At 36.7% G+C, this 19,090-nt stretch overlaps 2 protein-coding genes across 8 annotated transcripts in view; one reads left to right on the forward strand and one right to left on the reverse strand.

Annotated features, from left to right (window-relative positions):
* The window catches only part of LOC115758359 (sodium/potassium/calcium exchanger Nckx30C), a 40,941-nt gene extending 23,946 nt beyond the window's left edge, over positions 1-16,995 (reverse strand). For 5 of the 7 annotated variants that reach the window (XM_030698945.1, XM_030698942.1, XM_030698944.1 and 2 more), the window contains exons 1-2: positions 15,976-16,995; positions 1,380-1,996 (exon numbers count right to left, since the gene is read on the reverse strand). In XM_030698945.1, coding sequence (XP_030554805.1) covers positions 1,380-1,996; positions 15,976-16,780 — 1,422 coding nt within the window. In that variant the 5' untranslated portion in view covers positions 16,781-16,995. The remainder of the gene's footprint in view (positions 1-1,379; positions 1,997-15,975) is intronic. The other 2 variants (XM_030698946.1, XM_030698943.1) reach the window with 1 other exon arrangement.
* LOC115758363 lies at positions 6,443-7,021 on the forward strand. The gene has a single exon (XM_030698950.1). It carries the CDS (start codon positions 6,474-6,476, stop codon positions 6,789-6,791), a length of 318 nt encoding a protein of 105 aa, XP_030554810.1. The 5' UTR covers positions 6,443-6,473; the 3' UTR covers positions 6,792-7,021.
* Positions 16,996-19,090: the final 2,095 nt, after the last annotated feature.

Here is a 19,090-nt window from a genome sequence, read left to right on the forward strand (position 1 = left end):
TAACTTTTTCAAACTAAGTATATTACGCCATTTTAGCGCTGTTTGTTGCCCCCGTAAAAAATCGTGTGCTTATAAAATTAAGTTAATATTTATGAACAAAATGGTGCAACTAGTTAGAGCCCAAAAAGTTGTATACATGCGTGAGCGAGTGAGAAAATCAAGCGAGAATCGAGAATCAAGTTCAGATCGAATTTACGTTCAAGCTGTGCGGGTGTGTGTGTTTGGGAGTGTGTGTGTGTTTGTGCACAGTTGCTATTGGCTGCATGCAAAGTTGTTCGTGTGTGTAAGTGTGACAGCTTCTGTGTGTGTAGCGTGGGTGTATGCTTGAGTGTGTGTATGGGTCATATTTGTTTGTATGGTTAAACAAGTCGTAAGAGGCATAGCAAATGAGAAAGTGTTGGAAAGAGAGAAAAGAATAATAAAACAAAAGCTAAGCGCTAGATAATGAGAAAAGTTAAGAGCTAGATTCAAGATTAAATTAGAGGTAGATAAATATATAAATATATAGTTTTGAAAATGAGTTTTAAAACGAGAAACGTGCTGTGACTAAGCAGTTGACAGTTGGCCAGTGTTGTTAAGCGTCACTTTAAACAGTCAACCAGTTTCTAGGCGATTCGATAGTTAAATTGCCCAGTATTGTTAAACGTTTATACAAGCATTCACATTTCTCGTCAAATAGAATGAGCTAACCCAACTTATTTAATCATGTCATGAAATTTAATAGTTGACCAGTGCTGGAAAGCGACACAAATAACACTTTTGTATGCGTCATATAGTATGAGCTAACGTAACTTAAATAATTTCGTTGAATTTGTTAAAATTTTCTTAAAGTTTCAGCTGCAGTTCTCTGTTTGACCCTGACTGACTTTGGTCACTTTCAGTTCCTGGAACTGGTTTGGCAAAAAATAAAACTCAATTGACTTTGAGTTAAAACTCAAAGGTGAAATTCGAGCGCCAGTCAATTATTGTCAACTCATGAGCCTCCTCATCATGATCAGCATCATCATCATCATCACCTGGCGTTCAATGCCAAGACGCATATGGCGTTAGTCATGCAGTTATCTTATGTATAAGATTGCAGTCTCTCCGCATGCCCTTAGTCATAGTAACTAGCACACCTGTTCAACTGTTTAGTCCCATTTAAAATGTATGGAAAATTACTGGGCCAAAGAAACAAAGAGGAGAAAAACCAAAAGTCAAGCGATTAAGAAACGAAAATATATTCCTGGCAAAGGATTTAAATTTTCGTTGCGTTAATTTTTGCAGACAATTTGCAATTTCGCTTTCTCTCAAACGACTTTTATCGATTTAACATTTTAGTATTAATTTTTTTTTTTTTTTTTGGATTTTGTTTGCAAAAAAACTTCCCAACTACTTACTGCTGGCATAAGTTGATCTGTACTTCGGACGCGAGTCACCTTGTTTTTGGTAATCATCTTCTTGACGCAATGCTCCACCTGTACGTTCCACTTCATGAAGGTCACATAGGCAATGTATATGGTAAACAGGATGAGCGCCTCCCACCAGAAGATGCGATTGTCGCGAAAAAAGTAGATCAATACCAGCAAACTGATGCTATAGAATGAGCAATCACGAAATAGTGGCCACCAGGTCAACGATAGGACCGTACGCGAGAATAACGCACACATGCCAATCACGAAGAGAATGTTAAAGACAGCAGATCCAACAATCGTACCAATGCCAACATCATCGAACGACACGAAAACGCCAATGACACTCGTGAAGAGCTCCGGGGCACTGCCACCCGCCGCCATAAACGTTGCGCCGGCCACATCGTCCGTGATGCCGAGCTTTTCAATGATTACGTCAAGGGAAGGCACGAAGAATTCATCGCAGACAATTGCCAGCGCCACAAACATATATATTACACCGATAATGTGCAGGATGACAGCGCCGTTCTCAAGCTGTTCTTTCGTGAATAGGTCCTTTGGAAATAGTGGCGTTTTCGTGGTGTTTGAAATGTCGATTAGCGTTTCTGCAAAATAGAAAAAGAAAACATATTCGAATTAGTATTGAATGTGACAAGCATATTCTATCAGGGGACTTGGGAGAATCCTCAAGAGACCAGTGCAGACACCTTAAGTTGAATATATGCCTATTAAGCACTTTAACTAATTGAGAATTATATGAAGGGAAAGAACCAGTGCAGACACCTTAAGTTGAACATATGACATTTTGGGGCTTTAACTAATTGAGAATTATATCCGCATAAGTCTCTATTAATAAGGAACTCAATAAGGAACTTTTCTTTTACTATAATATGCTAATAAAACTTTCTAGTAGTTAAAAATGCTAACAAAATGCAAAATTACAAAAAGATATACAAATTTAATAAAATTTATATTGTTTGCGAACGTTTTTAAATATTCTGTTCTCCGATTTATTAGAATAACCTCCTGCCATTTATGGGGTATATTGAGATTATTTTAAATTGCAAAATAGGTTTATAGTTACACAGATTTTACCAGATTAAACAGATTTTTAAGGGGATTTTTCTACAGTGTATTTCCTAGATGAGGACCTACGACAATCATTCTTTATTTTTCAATAAGTATAAGTAGCTAATGACCTATTACAAATTAAACAGAAGCTAAATTGCATTATTATATACTATTATATTCATATGTGTTGAAACATGTTAAGAATAACTTGAATGCCTGAAAGATTGCTAGCTAAACGTGCCGAATTTGTCATTGCGCATAGTTGGCACAAAATGAGGAAGTCTGACCTTTAGTTAGAGAGAAACGCTCCCAAGACACTTAGAAGCGGCATTTTTTTTCTTACTGCCAGACATAAGTACACATTGCGCATCATATGAGTAAACGTTCGGTTACAATTCCCCAATTACACATCCTCAATTAAAAAGCACGACCTTTTTGCTGTATAAAAAAAAATAATAATAAAGAAGATAAACGCGGGCAAATCGCTGCAAAAAACGCTTCGCAGGCGGCACCTTTTGTGCGCGCGCGATTTGCCATGGCAATTAACCGCAAAATTATGCAGCACATTTTGCAACAATTAGCAAATCGCGAGTGCAACTGCAACCTCAACAAATGCAACTTCAATTGGAGTTGATAATGGCAAATGTTAATGTTTATCATTAATTTGCGCTGTTTTTGTTGTTGTTATTGTTGTTGTTGTCGTATGAGCAATCGTTTTGGCGCGTGTGCCATACAAATAATCGGCGCGTTTTTAATCGCCCGCGGCACAAAACACTGATTCTCTTGACTGATTCATGTCATTTGTCATACCCTGCACTCATTAGCTGATAATTAACGGGTATAATGAATGCTGCATATATCCGTAAACAGTTAAGACTACATTGTTACTTTTTCCTGGATATAGGCTTGGGATCTTATATAATTCAAATCAATCTAACCGAATTATCCCAAAAGTTATTAAATAAAAATATATGATCTGATCTTATATATTAAAAATTATAGTCAAGCTATATACATAGACTCATCTCGTCTAGTAAAATAGAGGTTGAGCTTGTAAGATATTTTTTCTTCTAAGAATTATTTTGTGGAATTTCATAGAACTTTTTTGTGTATTAAAAAAATCGTAACAAATTGTTAAAGGCAACTTAATAAGAAAATTATCCAACTAATTCAAACTGTGCTTTCGGTGTTACAGGGTATCTCGTAGTCTCATTGTATAGCAGCCGTTGTTGTCTTCGGTCTTAGTTGTTTGTCTGTGCCTGATTTGTCACTTTGGCTTAACAAAGCAAATGCTTTCGCTTATACTATTTACATAGTTTGCTTAAGTTTTGTTTGCTTATCACAGTATGTTGCAGCATTTTTTCTGCATATACTTTGTACTTGGTCTATAATCGAGTGAACATCGTAGCTGAGTCGTTGACTCACTTGCGGTTGGGCCTCGGTCAACCAAGAACTCAACTCGCTCTTTAATGTGAAACCGGTTACGGGCGCAAGATATTAAGAGAATCAGCACTGAGAATCGAGCACACTTGCAATTTGCATGCAGCTAACGGGCTGTACACACCCACACACTGTGGTTAACCCACCTTTCGGAAGGTGTTGCAGGTAACCCTTTCTCTGCTCCATCCCTGAAACCCCTCGCTTAGAACAGAATTAAAAACACTCAACACTGGAACGTGCGCTATAAATCAATGCTACAAATGAATCACTTGCCAAATGCTTAATGAATGATGATTACAGCATTTGCTATACATACCCTGTAAAAAGTAGATACTCTCATAAGTCGCTCAAGCTGCACACATGCATTTGTATTAAAGAATTTTCATAAGATATTTGTATTTTTATCAGTGTCAAGTATTTTAGAAATACCCTGTACTATTTACCCATTACAATTATCGACGTCTATTTGCTTATCTAAAATTTCGATATTGCAATATATAATATTATTTTTATACCCATTATTTCGTATTAATATATATTCTAAACATTGTATTTTGTTAAATTTCTCTTCAAGGGTATTTCGTAGTGCATAATCGTGAACTGTTTAGCATTTTACGTTTTTACTTGTTTTTACTTAACAGGTAGATAATTTGTAGTTTGATTGGATGTGGGCGGGCAACAACAGAGTCGACTACAGTTAGCTACGGGGGACAACGTTTTGAATATCAAACCAGATCATCGAGAAATTGTGGTCATTATGAGTATGAATACATTTATGACTAAGTGTAATGCTAGGCAAGCTGACGGAAGACGACAGGCGATAGGGAAGTAATCAAAATAGTTCGAGAAGTAAATAAAACAGTGGAAGAAGAAAAACAAGTTATATTTACCAGATATGCAAATTGTTGTATAAAGAGTGTACATTAGAAAAGTACAGATTTAATTGGGTACAGCAACAAACCGAAGATAAGCAAGAGGAAGTATGGTATTAAATCAAAAATTGCAGATTATGAATGTGAGGTGGGGATGCAGTAAATAAACGGGTATACGGGCATAATCATAAAAAGCAACGCATTTACACAAATTATTATTATTATCAGAAGTTTAGGACATATTTAAAAGCTATCAGCAAACTGAAATATCTTTGGCTTAGCGTATCAATATGGAATCCCATCTCAAATTCTTTATTGTCAGTTTCCTCATTTATTAGACATACCAAGATACAAAGATAGATAGATTAAAGTTGAAGGTTTAGGGACACATTCTTTATACACTACACACTCCACTCATACTTTTTATTCTGTGCCTCTTAATTCCGCGCCCCTTTTTATGAAATCTCAAGAAATCTCACGAAATCTCAAGAAAATGAAAGCTAATTTCTAATCTTTTTTTGGATATGTGACATTTTTGATTTGATTATCATTTGACAAAAGCAAAATGCGTGTTATCTCAAATAAACCAATACATATGTATATAGAGATCCCAGCAATCGTATATAAATAGAAGTGTTGAAAAATGTTACACTAATGTGTTTATCGACTTTGTTTGCGAAGACAATTAAATAATGAGTAATGGGAAATAGCGAATGAATCTTACATTTTGAAGAACTTCATATTAAGATAATTATAACTAAGATAATTATAATTATCATGTTGAATCTAAGATGTAGATGCAACAACAAAGAATAATCATTTACGAAGTGACGAAGTTTAAATACTTTTTGAGACATATATCAGATGAAGCTTTCAGTTTTCTAGCCTAGCTTTAATAAAGTTTTTGTAATAAACTAAAGCTAAACGATGCAATTTTTTGTTTTACTATCACTTCGTAAGATAAGTTAAGATATTATTTTTAAGAGATATATAAAATCAAACGATATTAATAAGATTTTAAAGACATGTAGGCAAACAAATAAAAGACAAGTTTGATTAAACTGTCGGGAAAGCCACATTGTTCATAGAATGGAAGTTTTATTATATAGTGACCCAAAGATACTAAAGATAAAGAGAAGCTTAATACGGGCATAATTTGATTCTAATGGATTCGTCTATATTGCTCATGTTTTCTTCTAAGCGTTACACATTTGATGAGCAAATCATAAGATCCAAAGCAAGTGTATTTAGATTTAAAGTGCGCCAACCCCTCGAGTTGAGCAATAAAATTTCAATAAATTCTTCGCAAAAGGTAAGAACAAATAACTGGTTGTTTATTTTGTTGATTTTTGTTGTATTTAACATTTGGTGGCATGTGGGCGCGTGCCGTCTCTCTGTCTGCCTATCTACCCGCCAGCCTACCTGAGTTAGTCAAGACTTGGAGGCCAATTGAGGTAACCAGTTTCAAGTGCCAAAATGCCACAGTCACAATTTGACTAACCGCATGCAATCGAGCCGAGCGTCAGCTCAGAAATCTTCTAGAGCAAACAGCACACACCCACTCACACACTAACACACAGAGAACCGAGCTAGTTATGCGTCATGCGTTGACTCTCGCAGCTGAGTGGAGAACAAAAGCCGCAGCAAAGTCGCGTTCGCATTTGCAAAACAGTTGCAAATTGAAACTCGAATCGCTCAGATGGCAGCCGCATCAGCAATTCCGAAGCTTTTCATCAGCCATGCCACCATCCAGCTGAGGCAGCCATCAAGTGTGGCGCCACCGCGAGTCTACGAGTGGCGCACGCAGGTCACGGGTCAGACGCAGCAGGCGCAGGAAGCGCCAGTCGAGCGCATTAGGCAAAGCGGCAGCACAGCAGCAACAGCAAAAGCCACGCCCACATACACGCCTCCGCGCATCCAGGGCAATGAGGCGCAACGCAAGAATCTGCCACAAACGCTTTGCAACTTCTTCGAGGCGGAGCGCCACGACAGCGCCTGGAATCGCGTGACTAAGTGAGATGGAACAGTCAGCGCTTCATATATATATATATATATACATACATATACTATACATAAACATACGTTATAAATTAACCCATTGTGTGCCAATGCTAAAAATATGGCACTCAAATAACCAACATAATGTGCATTAAGTTATCTAATCGTCAACTTCAGCTGTTATTTATAAGGCTCTTTTAGCAAATCAAAGAAAAATGTAGTTTTAGCTTGTATAAATAAAAACTTAAGCTCAAAATGTTTTAAAAGTCTTATCGCTGTTTCTTATATATGTATTTTTGTATAATTATTTAAAGAGAGCTGTGCATGTCATAATACTCAACTTTAGTCGAGATAATTTAAATTCAATCCGCGTTAAAGCACGTAGCTAGCATATAAAACATTTGTATACCCTATAGCTATAAAACAGTTACAAGAGGGGTATTAAAAGGTTGTATGCCACAAGCTGCAAAGACAGCTCTGTATATGCCTATCCCTACGAAATTATTATAGCTAAAGGAAATAAATTGTGTATACAACACATTCCAACTATTTTCATTGTTGAAGACATGTTATTTATTAATTCATTATTAATTATATAAAAATGTAGCTTATAGTAGGCTGCACAGGCTATCTCCCAATCGAGCACTCAAATAATTAATTAAATTTTATAAATACCCTGTAGCCCGTTCCACCAGATTGAGACATGTTGTCTGATTCCACAGCGACAGCTAATAAAATTAATAATAATCTTGTAGATTAACTTGTCGCCCATTGTCCAACCGATCTCAGATACTATAAGACCTAGAAGTTTTAGGGTGCCCTGCTATACCAAGAGGTAAGCTCACACTATACACTTTAATAAAACCTATTTTGACCACAAAGTACCCAGATTATCTACTGATACTTTTTCAAAATACTGTAAACAGTAAAATTAGTATTGTTATTTTATATTATCTTGTTTGCTTTATAGTATAAAATATTAAGGGTTTCACTCTCCCTTGCACTCTTTCTCTCCATTTTGCTATCTCTCTTAATGTTTTCGTTATTTTAATAATGTCTACAAATCTACGGTGTCCCCATTTTTTCCTGCCAACAAAGCTTAATTAAATTCACCTCATCTATTTTTGAGAGTAGCCCCCAATTTAAATATTAAAATATCATTCTGTTATAATTTTCGATTTAACACTTTTGATAATAGTGCTAGTAGGTGCTATAATAATGAATTTTTAATCAACTAGAGAAGTGTTTTTTTCTATTTTTGTTCACAGCTTGACGTTTTGATTATTTATGAATGAAGAAAGTTTAGACACGTTTTCAAAATGTAGATAAAAGTTGTATTCATTCACAAAAACATTAATAGCAGATAAATTATTAGCAGCTACGAATATATTCATATAATTAATGATAAATTTGCTATATTAAAGATATTTAAAGAACTGGCTTCAGTGGGTTAAGTTCAAGCGTAATTAAATGCTGCAGATAAGAAAATCAAAAGTAAGCACAAATAGAGAGCAAAAAACGAGTTAACTCGCTCGCTCGATTTTTTTCTTGTCTTTTTTTTTTTAGCTTTTTGCTCTTTTTTTTTTTTGCGACGTCATCAATGTGCATAAATCACGGCTGAACAAACGCACAAAATTACACGAAGCCGACGCCATTCGGCCGGAAGTTCATTATGGGTAAAGGAAGGGGTGCCCTGCAAAGCGGAAGCTAAGCGAGTGCCCTATATATATATATAAGCATGTGTGTGTGTGTGTGTGTGTGTATGTGTGTGTGTGTGTGTGCTTCGATAGTAGCCGAATGGTTTCACGCTTTGTGAAGCAGCTGCTAATTTATCAGAGAGACAGCGCGCTTTGGCACGGCGCAAGTTTCAAGGTAGCGCAGGCAAATCGATTAGCGACCAACCAGAAACGAATGGAATGGGAACAAAAATATATGAAAACGAAACGAGAAATGGGTAACGTGCACATGCACATGCAAATTGACAGCTTTGGGTATTGCCTGAGCGTCGACGTCGGCGCTGCTGGCGTCCCTGGCCCCGCTAGGGTTGTCAAGTGGGCTGTTGAATCAATGCAGCAAACTGAGCCAACTGCCAATGTGGCAACGTTGAACGAGAGCCACTTAAGCCTTGCCACATAAACTTTATGAGTTCACAGTTACGAGCTGAGCCTGAGCCTGTCGTTGCGCCGCTTTGATGAAGGTTTTAAGGACCGCAGCCACCTGCAAACCCTCAAAGCCCACATTTTCGCAGCGTTTGCACACAAGTTTCCAGTTATTGTAAAAAGTTTGTTGCTGGCCGCCCTACCCACCCAAAAACAACAACAGGAACAACAACACTTTGTAGCTAATCAGGCTCAAGGCGTGCTCCTTTGGGGCCAAGTCATAAATTGTTAAGAGTTGGGCTCTCCATGCGGCTTGAAAAATGCAAAAATTATGGTTTCTAGCTGTTGGGTTTGCCAAAAACAAATACAAATAAAGTCTCTTCGCATGTTATTTATGGAGCATCTGCAAATTTTATCTAACTAGAGTTTACAAAGATTTCTCGGTATAAATGCAATTTCCATAAATACTCAGATAAGCAATATACGAGTGGGTCAGCTAAACAATATATATCTATTGGGGACTACAATTTTAATCCATTTCTGCTCTAGCTTATGTAAATAAGCTTGAAAATTCTACTTATTTATTAATATATATATATGTGTTTTTTTTTCAATGAACCATTCAATTTCTTTGTAAGACCTTTTCGGAAAGTCCAATTGCTATATAAAAAAAAAAAACCAATCTTTACAGCACGTGCCTTTCATGAGTCAACTTAGGTATTTCAAGATCCGATTGAGAACATTTAAGCGTACTCAAGTGGTGTATGCTCGACTAATGAATACCTTATTTACATTTGCTTATACAATTAGTTTGTATTTAGTACAAATTGTAAAATAATAAATGAATATTTAGTCAGTTGTTTAATTATTTAAGCAGTTTGCATTGCAATACTAACATTTATGGCAATCCATCAGCAAATTAAGTACGTGCTTAACTTGCAGACGACTTTGTGACAGATATAAAAATTATTCTAGCATAAATTTTTATTGAAAAATAATTAGACAAAAGTATCTAAGTTAAAGATCAGAGTAACTGACTTCAAAGCCTAATTAAGACTTTATGGCTAAAAACTCTTGTTAGAGGTGGCAACAGTTCAGACTTACATTTATTAATTTTATGTCGTTTTTTTTTATTTTGTAATCATATATCACCTCAGATAAGCTCCATTATACTTCCCGAATATGCAATTTTATATTTTAAATGAAGCTAAAAATTTGTTATCAAGCAGACAATTTGAATGGAGGTAACTCTATAAACCAAATATATATATTTATTTACATTTCCGATAAGCCCTATTTTAATGAAGTAAATATTCAATACCTAGTATATCATAGGATTTTCAAATCCATTTTAGTGGATGTTTATGTAAACCTTAAGGTGCAAATATGAATTTCTGGCCTCTATACATTAGGACAAGGCTATAATTAAAACCCAACCGTTTATAAAGCGTATAATTGGCGTTCAGATAATTGAATTTATATTAAGCGCAAATTAAACAGCTTGCAACTGAATTACATGTGTTATCAATTATTTATGCAGGACATAATTGTAAGCTATGCCATAAATAATTTAATCTAAATGTCAACTAGACTAATTAGTCTCCCAATTGGATTTACGTATGAAAATGATTTGAGTAAAATATGAAATCCACAAATTTATGCATATGCAGTTTTGATGCACGTAAATTGAATTCGTATTTAGTAACCAGTTTTAGCAGAGCGATTGAAATGAATCACTTAGATATAACAGGTGCCTCGGGACCTTAAATAAATTCCCCTAAAGTCTGTGTGTGAGAGTGGGAAAGAGAGAGGGGGGAAAGAGGTGATAATATCATGATTCATATTGTATAGCAGCTGCTGTTTTAAATTGTAAATTGATTAGCTAAGCCTTGGATAGATATTGGATATCTAAAGCTACTGCCGAGTCACTTAAAAGCCAGGGAATAATAAAAATGGTAATCAAAATGCATAAAAGTGATTGTTAAAGTTGATGGCAAATTTAAAGCGCACTTAGACACATGCACACATTCAGCTGGCAACTCTGCCCAAGCACAAGCACAAACGCAATGACAGTTTTACAGCCAAAAGAATGAGAAGGACTTGAAATTTTTTAGGTACATAGAGCATGTTAAAGTTAATGGCTAATTTAACATGCCCATACATATAAATGTCAAATTGTCAAAATTATAATAAACATTCTGTCTTCTTCTGTCTAAATTGCTAAGGATATATTTCGGACTGGGCTGTAGCTAGTTGTTAATTAAAAGTATCATTATATCAGGTACATGCAACTAAATTGCATGCAGTTTTCGCAAGCTTTTGCCTTTTTTTTTATATGTAGACGAAAATCACCTATATTTTCCGTCACGTAACGTATAATCCCATCGTAACCTACTTTCGACAGCGTTTACATTTTACACGAAAATAGTGCTAACAGCTATAAGCCATCTAAAATCAGCACATGACAAGGAATATTAGAGATTTCTTTTGGATTTTCGTCACATTAAAGACGTACGCGCATCTTATGTGTGGCCCTGAAATTGTTCATATACTGCAGACATAGCTGACTACTCTGGCTAAGCACTGGCACGGTCACACTGGCAATTAGTGGCCTCAAAGCAAGGGGAAAAAAAGTGGGAATGTCAATAATTAAAAGTCGGCCAAATGTTGTCATTTGTCCTCAGCGCCGCAAAGCAACTTCCTGCCGCCCACAAAGCATGCACACACACACACACACACACGCACACAAACGCTATATATACACACACACACACAGTACACCAGCCGTATATAGCTGTTTGTGGCGTGCAAGTCGCACGTCCTTGCGAGCCTTTTGCCATTGTTGTTGTTGTTGCTGACATTTTGATTTATCGATTTAAATTTTGTTGCCGTCTGTTTGGTTAGCTTTTCCTTGCGCTTTTCCTACATTTTCACATTAGCAGCTCAATCATTATTTTCGCTCTTATTTTGTTTTCTTTTTTTTTACCTTTTAAATACTTATGCTTAATATTTTTTGTGTGCTTTTTTTATTTTTATTTTTTTTTACATATTTTGACCGCCTGCCGTTTGGGTCGAGGTCTTTTGCAGCGCTTTTTGGGGGTTTGAGATTGCGGCCACTTCTTCTGCTTCGCTTTTCGCCACCCACGACAAACGTCGTTAACAGTCACGTTAGCGTGCGAGTACGTAACACACACACACACAAACACAAGTATACTATAAGCTACTGTGTGTGTGTGGGTGTGTGTGTGTGTATGTGTTGTTGTTGTTTTTATTATAGCAGCGCGCGCAATTTGGGTCGATGGTAAAATAGAAAAGCCAAAAGCAAGGCGAAACCAAAAACACACACACACACACACACTCAGAGTGACACGAACATTTCCAACAAAGGTCGTTGCGAGTAGACCAATGCACATTTATTGCTATATACATACGTATACACATACATATTATGCCATATACAGCCCGGGACGTCTAATTGGGAACACACATGTATATTTTCCCTTAAAATCGGATTTAAGGCGAATTTGCTAAGCATAATAATAGCATAAAGTGATACCTGAAATCTATAGGTTTTTGATACAAGATAACCATTCTTTGTTATTTATGTTCTATTATTAGTATTATTTCTAGTTGAATTCGCATTTAAAGACTTCTTCAACCGTGGCAATTGCACTTAATTTTATGGCCAGCGCTGTGTGCACACATGCACCTATATTTTCTCTCTCTCTCTCTACCTCTCTCCTTCCCTCTCTATCTCTCCCTCTCTTTCTGTGTGTGTTCGCGCGCTTTGTCTGCTCTTTTTGGACACTTTCTGGAACTGCTTTGGTTTCATGTTAATTGCTCGTAGCGTCGCTTGTTCCGGCAATCTGCGTTAATTTTAAAGCTTGATTTACAGACTACATCTAGTCCTTGATGTTGTTGTTGCTGTTGTTATATTTGCTGCTCTGCTTTATTTCTGATTGTTGTAGCTTCTGTCGTTTTGCGGTTGCAGCTCAACTGCAATTTGCGCCCCAAAGCACACAACAAAATATTTTCGTTTTAGTTTCGTGTGTGTGTGTGTGTGTTTCCGTTACACTGTCCCTGCATGAGGTCACATGGGAGCATAACGAGGCATTTAGGCACATTTATATATATAAATATATATCTAATAGGCGTAGGATGTACATTTAAAGAGCTTCTGCAATTTGTGGTCATTCAATAGAAATACATAAGCCTCAATATATAAATACCAGCAAAGGGAGCAGCATTTATCACAGGGTATTTAAGATTTACTATTATTGTGGACGTATATAACAAATGTGTTTTTGATGGCACTTAATTGTTTTAATAGAAAAATTTTTATTCCGATTGTTCTCATGGCAGCTGTATAATATGGTTATCAGAAGTGGATCAATGAAAAGTAAAGCGCAGTTTGGGTGTATTAAACAACAAAAAAGTTGTTACCTATATATATGATAAATTATGATAGTATTTCGCACGACTTAGCGAACCTATTCAACATTTCACAAGTATAACAGACAGAGGTTTTCTCCACTTCATTTCCATTTTCTCCATTCAGCTTATTGCCACCCTCTAAAGAGTATCTCTAAACTCGAATAAGCTCCACAAAATATAACTCGCCTGCCGCTTGTTTTGGCCCATTCTTTTGTTGTCGGCCACTTTGCCGCATGTGTGTGTGCAGCAGACAGATAGAAAGTAAAACAGACGGGCGCAAAGAAATAAATAAAGAGAAGGAGGGAGAGGGAGAGAGATAGAGAGATAGAGAGAGAGAGAGAGCGAGTGGTGAGCTGCCTGGGAGACAGCACAGTTGAGTCATTAAAATGAGAAATGGCTCCAGGGTGCGCTCGCCTAGGCAAACATTGTGCCACGTCGTGTTTAATTGTTGTTGTTGGCCCAAAAATAAAAAATAAAAAGTTCTGTGTGGCCCGCAACGTAAGCAGCAGTTGGCCAAATAAAAGGTGAACACGAGGTTTTCCCAACTTGACTTTGCCCCAAGCCCGGAAAATGCACAAATGCAGTTGAGCTCAGGCTGAAGAGTAGCTCAGAATTCATTTTTACGAAATGCGAGAGTGTGTGTGCGTGTGTGTAATTTGTGTGTGTGTGATGTTTTTGTGTGTGTTAGCAGCTGTTCTGGTCCCTTCAATTATTTATGTTTGCAAACGTTGCGTATACGTAATTTATGCGCGAGTTTATGGGATTGCGGGCATATTGCATATAACGTATACGCCACGTTCAACTTAGAAACAATTTCAATAAATATTTTATGATATTCTCTTAGGAACAAACAATATAAATTTTAATAATAAATCATTTTTGTATTTATTAGGAAAGAGAACCAAATGAAATTAAGTAACATATAAATATAACGTATTCGCAGAGCTCAACAAAGGCACAATTTTAACAAATGTTGTGTTGTTGTGTGAACTAACGAAGTACAACTTAAAAGGAAATATTTTAGGCATGTTTTTAGAAGAAAGTTAAAAAAAAATTAATTTACATTTAAAATCAACTTAATTAAATGAAGTAGTATAAATATGACGTATACGCAGGGTTCAATTATCAAAATACAAATTAAGAAGAAATAATATGCGTAAGGGTTTGAAGAAATAAACCAAATAAATTGATTAAAATATAAATGTGACAGAAATATATGACAGATAAGTTTAATAAATGTATGAACGAACGAATTAACTTTAAGAAGAAAAGCTCAACAAACTTACTAAAACTTAGAATTACAGCAAAAATTTTAATAAATGTTCAATAGTAAACTTTCAGAGAAGATGTTACAACAAAATAAAAGATATATATATATTTATATATCTATAAGTCTATAGAAAAGCTAGAATATAATAATATAATATATATTTTAACTATATTCCCCCAAAAATGTCTGACAAAGTCCTGATATTGATATTGATATATTCTATAATAAACAGTAGCGGAAGTTATACAGATTGTTAAATACTGTATACTTAATATTCCAGCAGTTTCGAGCTCGAAAATCTTTTGCAAAAACATATATAAGACAGCAATCCGCATCAAAAATAATATAAATGGTTTATTTTTGTATCAGCTTTTTAAATGGAAAGCTAAGAAATTTTAAATATTGTGAAATAGACCCACTCCGAACAATTATTTTATAATTAATTTACGCATGTCAAATTTAAATGTTGCTTTTCTATAAATTGCAAGTCTCTTGCTCTGTTTCATTTAATATTATCATATAATATCGCACATACGCATATTCGCATATATTTTTTTTATCAGCTCACGAAGAGCTATGCAAGTCTAATTCAATTTGATGCTACGAGAGAAATCTTTATGAAACCCCACCTACCCCCCTCCCACCCTTTCTTGATTGAATTGTTCATTGCCTGCCGCATAAATCACTTATGCAGCTGCTTTCCTCCTGCCGCCTTTGCCTCATTTAAATACAAATTCCATTAGTCATAGTCGCAGGCAAAAGGCCAAATCACGCATTAGCCGTGTTTGTTTTGCGCAAGTGTGTGCGTATGTGCGTGCATGTGTGTGTATGTGGGTGTGTGTACTCTGAGGGAGTACTAAGCCAGATGAAAATCTGGCTCTTGATGACATGCCTATCGCTGACGTTTTCAATGCCATTTCATGTGCTTACAAGACGACCCAAGGACATTTCATCGAAGGTGTTTCGCCCGTTGACAATCTCAAGAACATGCCAAAAGTTTCGTAATGTGTTCTTATATTTATATAACTGTTTGTCCTGCCTGACTGATTAACATTTTTTTCAAAGAGTTTTGTCTAACATTTTAAGTAAAAAACTTGGCAAAGCCGGGCAATACCCGCTGGTAATATATCAAAAAAAGTTAGCTTCCAGATTAGATTCCAAGGAAATCTTTTTCGAATTAAAAGCGCGCTCAAAGAAAAAATTTTAGACCTTGCATTTCGAGTGTCCTGCAAGACAGTTATCAGGACAGGTCATCAAGATAGTCCTGCCGACTTTCAAAGTTACATTATTGGCGAATTCAAAGAGCAAAAGGGTCAAGGTCTGCAGAATTTCGACTGAGTCTCTCAGAGATTGGAAATGTGGCTTGGCTGGGATTTGGGATATAAGATGTGTGCACTTACCATTGGAACTGCGTTGATTGGGCATATTATCCTGCCGGCCGTTTAGATCACGCCCCTCCTCCTGGTCCAGCTCCTCCTCGCCGAACATTTCAGAGGACTGATAAAGGATTTCAGCTTCGTCCTCGTTCGATGTTTGCGATGATTTCACTTGATAAGTGGGCGGCACGTCGGCCATGTTGTTAAACGTGACATCGTTGTTGTGTGCCGGTTGTTGTTGTTGTTGTTGCTGCTTGTGCTGAGTGGCGCTTTTGGGCTTGTGAGCCTGGGCGCTGCAGAGCAGCAGCAGCAAAAGCAGCGGTAAGCAGTAAAGCGGCTGAACACGCCTATGGGCGTGCCTGTTGTGGTTGTTGTTGTTGTTGTTGTTTGTTTTGTTAGTTGTTAATGTTAATAATACTAAGCGTTTTAAAATATTTACACAATCGACAATGCACGCGCACATTATTGATAACAAAAGCTTTGCATGGTGTTTGGTTTGTTTTGGTTTCGTTTGTTGTTGTTGTTGTTGTGTATAAGCAACATTTGCGTTTGTTGCTGGCACTTGTTGGCAACATTTGTGCGCGCTTCGTAGACGACCGCGTCGCCGTCGACTATTAAAATCTATCGTTGTTGTTGTGCTGTTGCTGGCTAGCAACATGTTGCTAAGGCGCATGTTGCCAAGGCGCATGTTCTTACAGCTTTGAGCTTTAGCTGTTTGTTGTTGTTGTTGTTGCTGCTGCTGTTGTTGTTGCTGCTGCTGCTGCTGTTGTTGTTTTTGTTCTCGTTGCTGTTGCCATTGTTGTTTGCTGCATGTTGTTTGCTGCAACATTGGACCCGATAAAAGTTGTTACTGTTGTTGCTGTGGTTGCTTGTTGTTGTTGTTGTTGTTCTTGTTGCAAAACCGTTTGTTGTCGTTGTTTGGGTTTGCTGAAACTTTCTTTCTTTCTTTTTTGACTTTGCAGCGCCGTCTAAAAACAGTTGGCTCGCTATCGCTAGCACGCTCGCTCTCTCCTTCTCTCTCTCTCTCTCGCTCTGGCTTAATTGCTGCTATGCTTTTGCATTTGCACAACTTTTGCTCATTGTTGTTGCAATATCACACAAATTTATATACACTACTATACATAAATAACAATTAACACAGCAACACACTAGACGAGCAACCAAATGTTGTTGCTGCTGCTGCGGCTGCTGCTGACGTTGACGCTGGCCGCAGCATTTCCACTACGTTGAGTTCGCGCTCGTATTTGATGACGGCTCTTGGCCAGGCCATGTGAAGGTATGTGTTTTCTTTATTTTTGGCAAAGGTAAAGCAACGCTGTGTTGTGTGCGTATGTGTGCGTGTGTGTGTGTATATGTGTGTGCTTGTGGAAAAATTTCCCTGAGTTTTGCCAGTGTAGCGCGCGCGTCAGGACACAGCACGACTAGCAGGACAGCACTACTGACGTTGTTGTGGCGCTGCCAGCGACGCTAGCCGTGTGCTGCAGGCCCACTGGAAGGGATACGACAACGGTCCCCAGCTGGAAGGCAGTCAGATCCAGTTTATGGCAGAGTGTATATTATAGCTTGTATTGGTGTTGTTGTTGTTCTCGTTGCTGTTGTTGCTGTTGCTGCTGCGCGTGCGTTGCTTTTGTTTACATTTTCGCATTTACATTGAACTTGCACAAGCTGTTAAATCTGTAAAGAGAGCAGACGATATAAACAGTTAAAGTTAGTCAAACTGTTTTTTGCACGATAGCTTTGAGCTGTAAAATGCTCATGCTCTTTCCTGTAGGCTTCACACTCACGCACACACTCTCTCTGCAAGTGCAGCACATGCATGCACGCTCTCTGGCTCTCACTCTCACTATCTTTTTCTCTCTCTCTCCCTCTCTGTTATATTTGCCTGCTTACACGCGCTCTGCTGCTTATCTCAGCGTTCTTATCGCTGCTCACGTTTCTGTTATTGCTTTCGTTTTCTTCTGTGCTTCTACTACTGCTGCTGCTGCTACTGTGTTTGTTGTTTTAGCTTACGCTTACAATTTTTACTTTCATTTAGCTTAGTAGGTAACACTCACACGCACAAGCAAACACCCCCTCTTTCTCACTCTCTTTCGCTCATTGCTTCATTTTTTATGTAGCTGCTTGTGGCTGTCTCTGGGCTCTATGTGCGGTTACGTTCATTGTTATGCTTTGAGTAGCTGCCGCTAATGTCCTACTCCCCACCCACGCCATCCGCAGCCCCTAGCTCTATATGTCTGTGTGTTTGTGTGCTTTTGAGTCTCGCACTTTTCACAGCTAGCTTGTGTTTTTTACTGTTTTCTTTTTTTGCTTGTAGTATTTTTAGCCCTAGGCCAAAGCTTAGCCAGGAATTTCGACTGTAAGGGCATTATTATTAATTATGGCATTTGATTCTCTAGAGCTGCGTAAAATTTTGTTTAGCTGCAAATTGCGTAACATTTTGTTTTCTTGTAGTTGTTTTTTTTTTTTTTTTTTTTTTGTGCGCCAGATCTATTTTAGCCTTAACATAGTTGAACATTAAATTGATTAAAATTCTAAAAGCCATTTTAAACTTACACCAATTTATCAACAATCTTTACTAGAAGGAGTTTAAATACTTCTTGGAGTATAAAGCTTTGTACAGGTTTTTTATGAGTTTGTCGTTTGGTTCGCGAAATTTTGCAGCTCTTTCACTTTTATTCAGAACTAACCAAGTATAGCAGAGAATTCAGCGCATTGTGCAATTTTTTGTAAAATTTTAAATTTGAATGGAATTGTTATATATATAGAATGCTAAGATAAATACCATTTTTTAAAAGTTTTTTGTTTTGAAAGCTTATAATAAATTTAATGAAAAAATATAAATAATATATATCATATCCGATCTGAAAATAAGCATTAACTGGCAGATCTATATGCATGTTTAATGCAAGAGTTTTTAAATAAACATTAATCTGAATACATATCTTTTTGATGTTATTTTTAAGGATTGTTATTCGATACAATTTTAAAAAATATTGTCTTTTCTGTCTTTATCTCTCATATTTTTTTCCCAACTTTTTCTTAAAGTTTTTATAAATGCTTTATTGTGATTTGTTGCCTTTAAATATAATTAATTCTTTTTATAATATTTAAAATATTAAGAGCCTCGAAATGTTCAATT

Source organism: Drosophila novamexicana, unplaced genomic scaffold (genome assembly GCF_003285875.2).
Source record: "Drosophila novamexicana strain 15010-1031.04,08,12 unplaced genomic scaffold, DnovRS2.1 tig00000193-arrow-pilon, whole genome shotgun sequence".
In the NCBI taxonomy this organism is placed as follows: Eukaryota; Metazoa; Arthropoda; class Insecta; order Diptera; family Drosophilidae; genus Drosophila; species Drosophila novamexicana.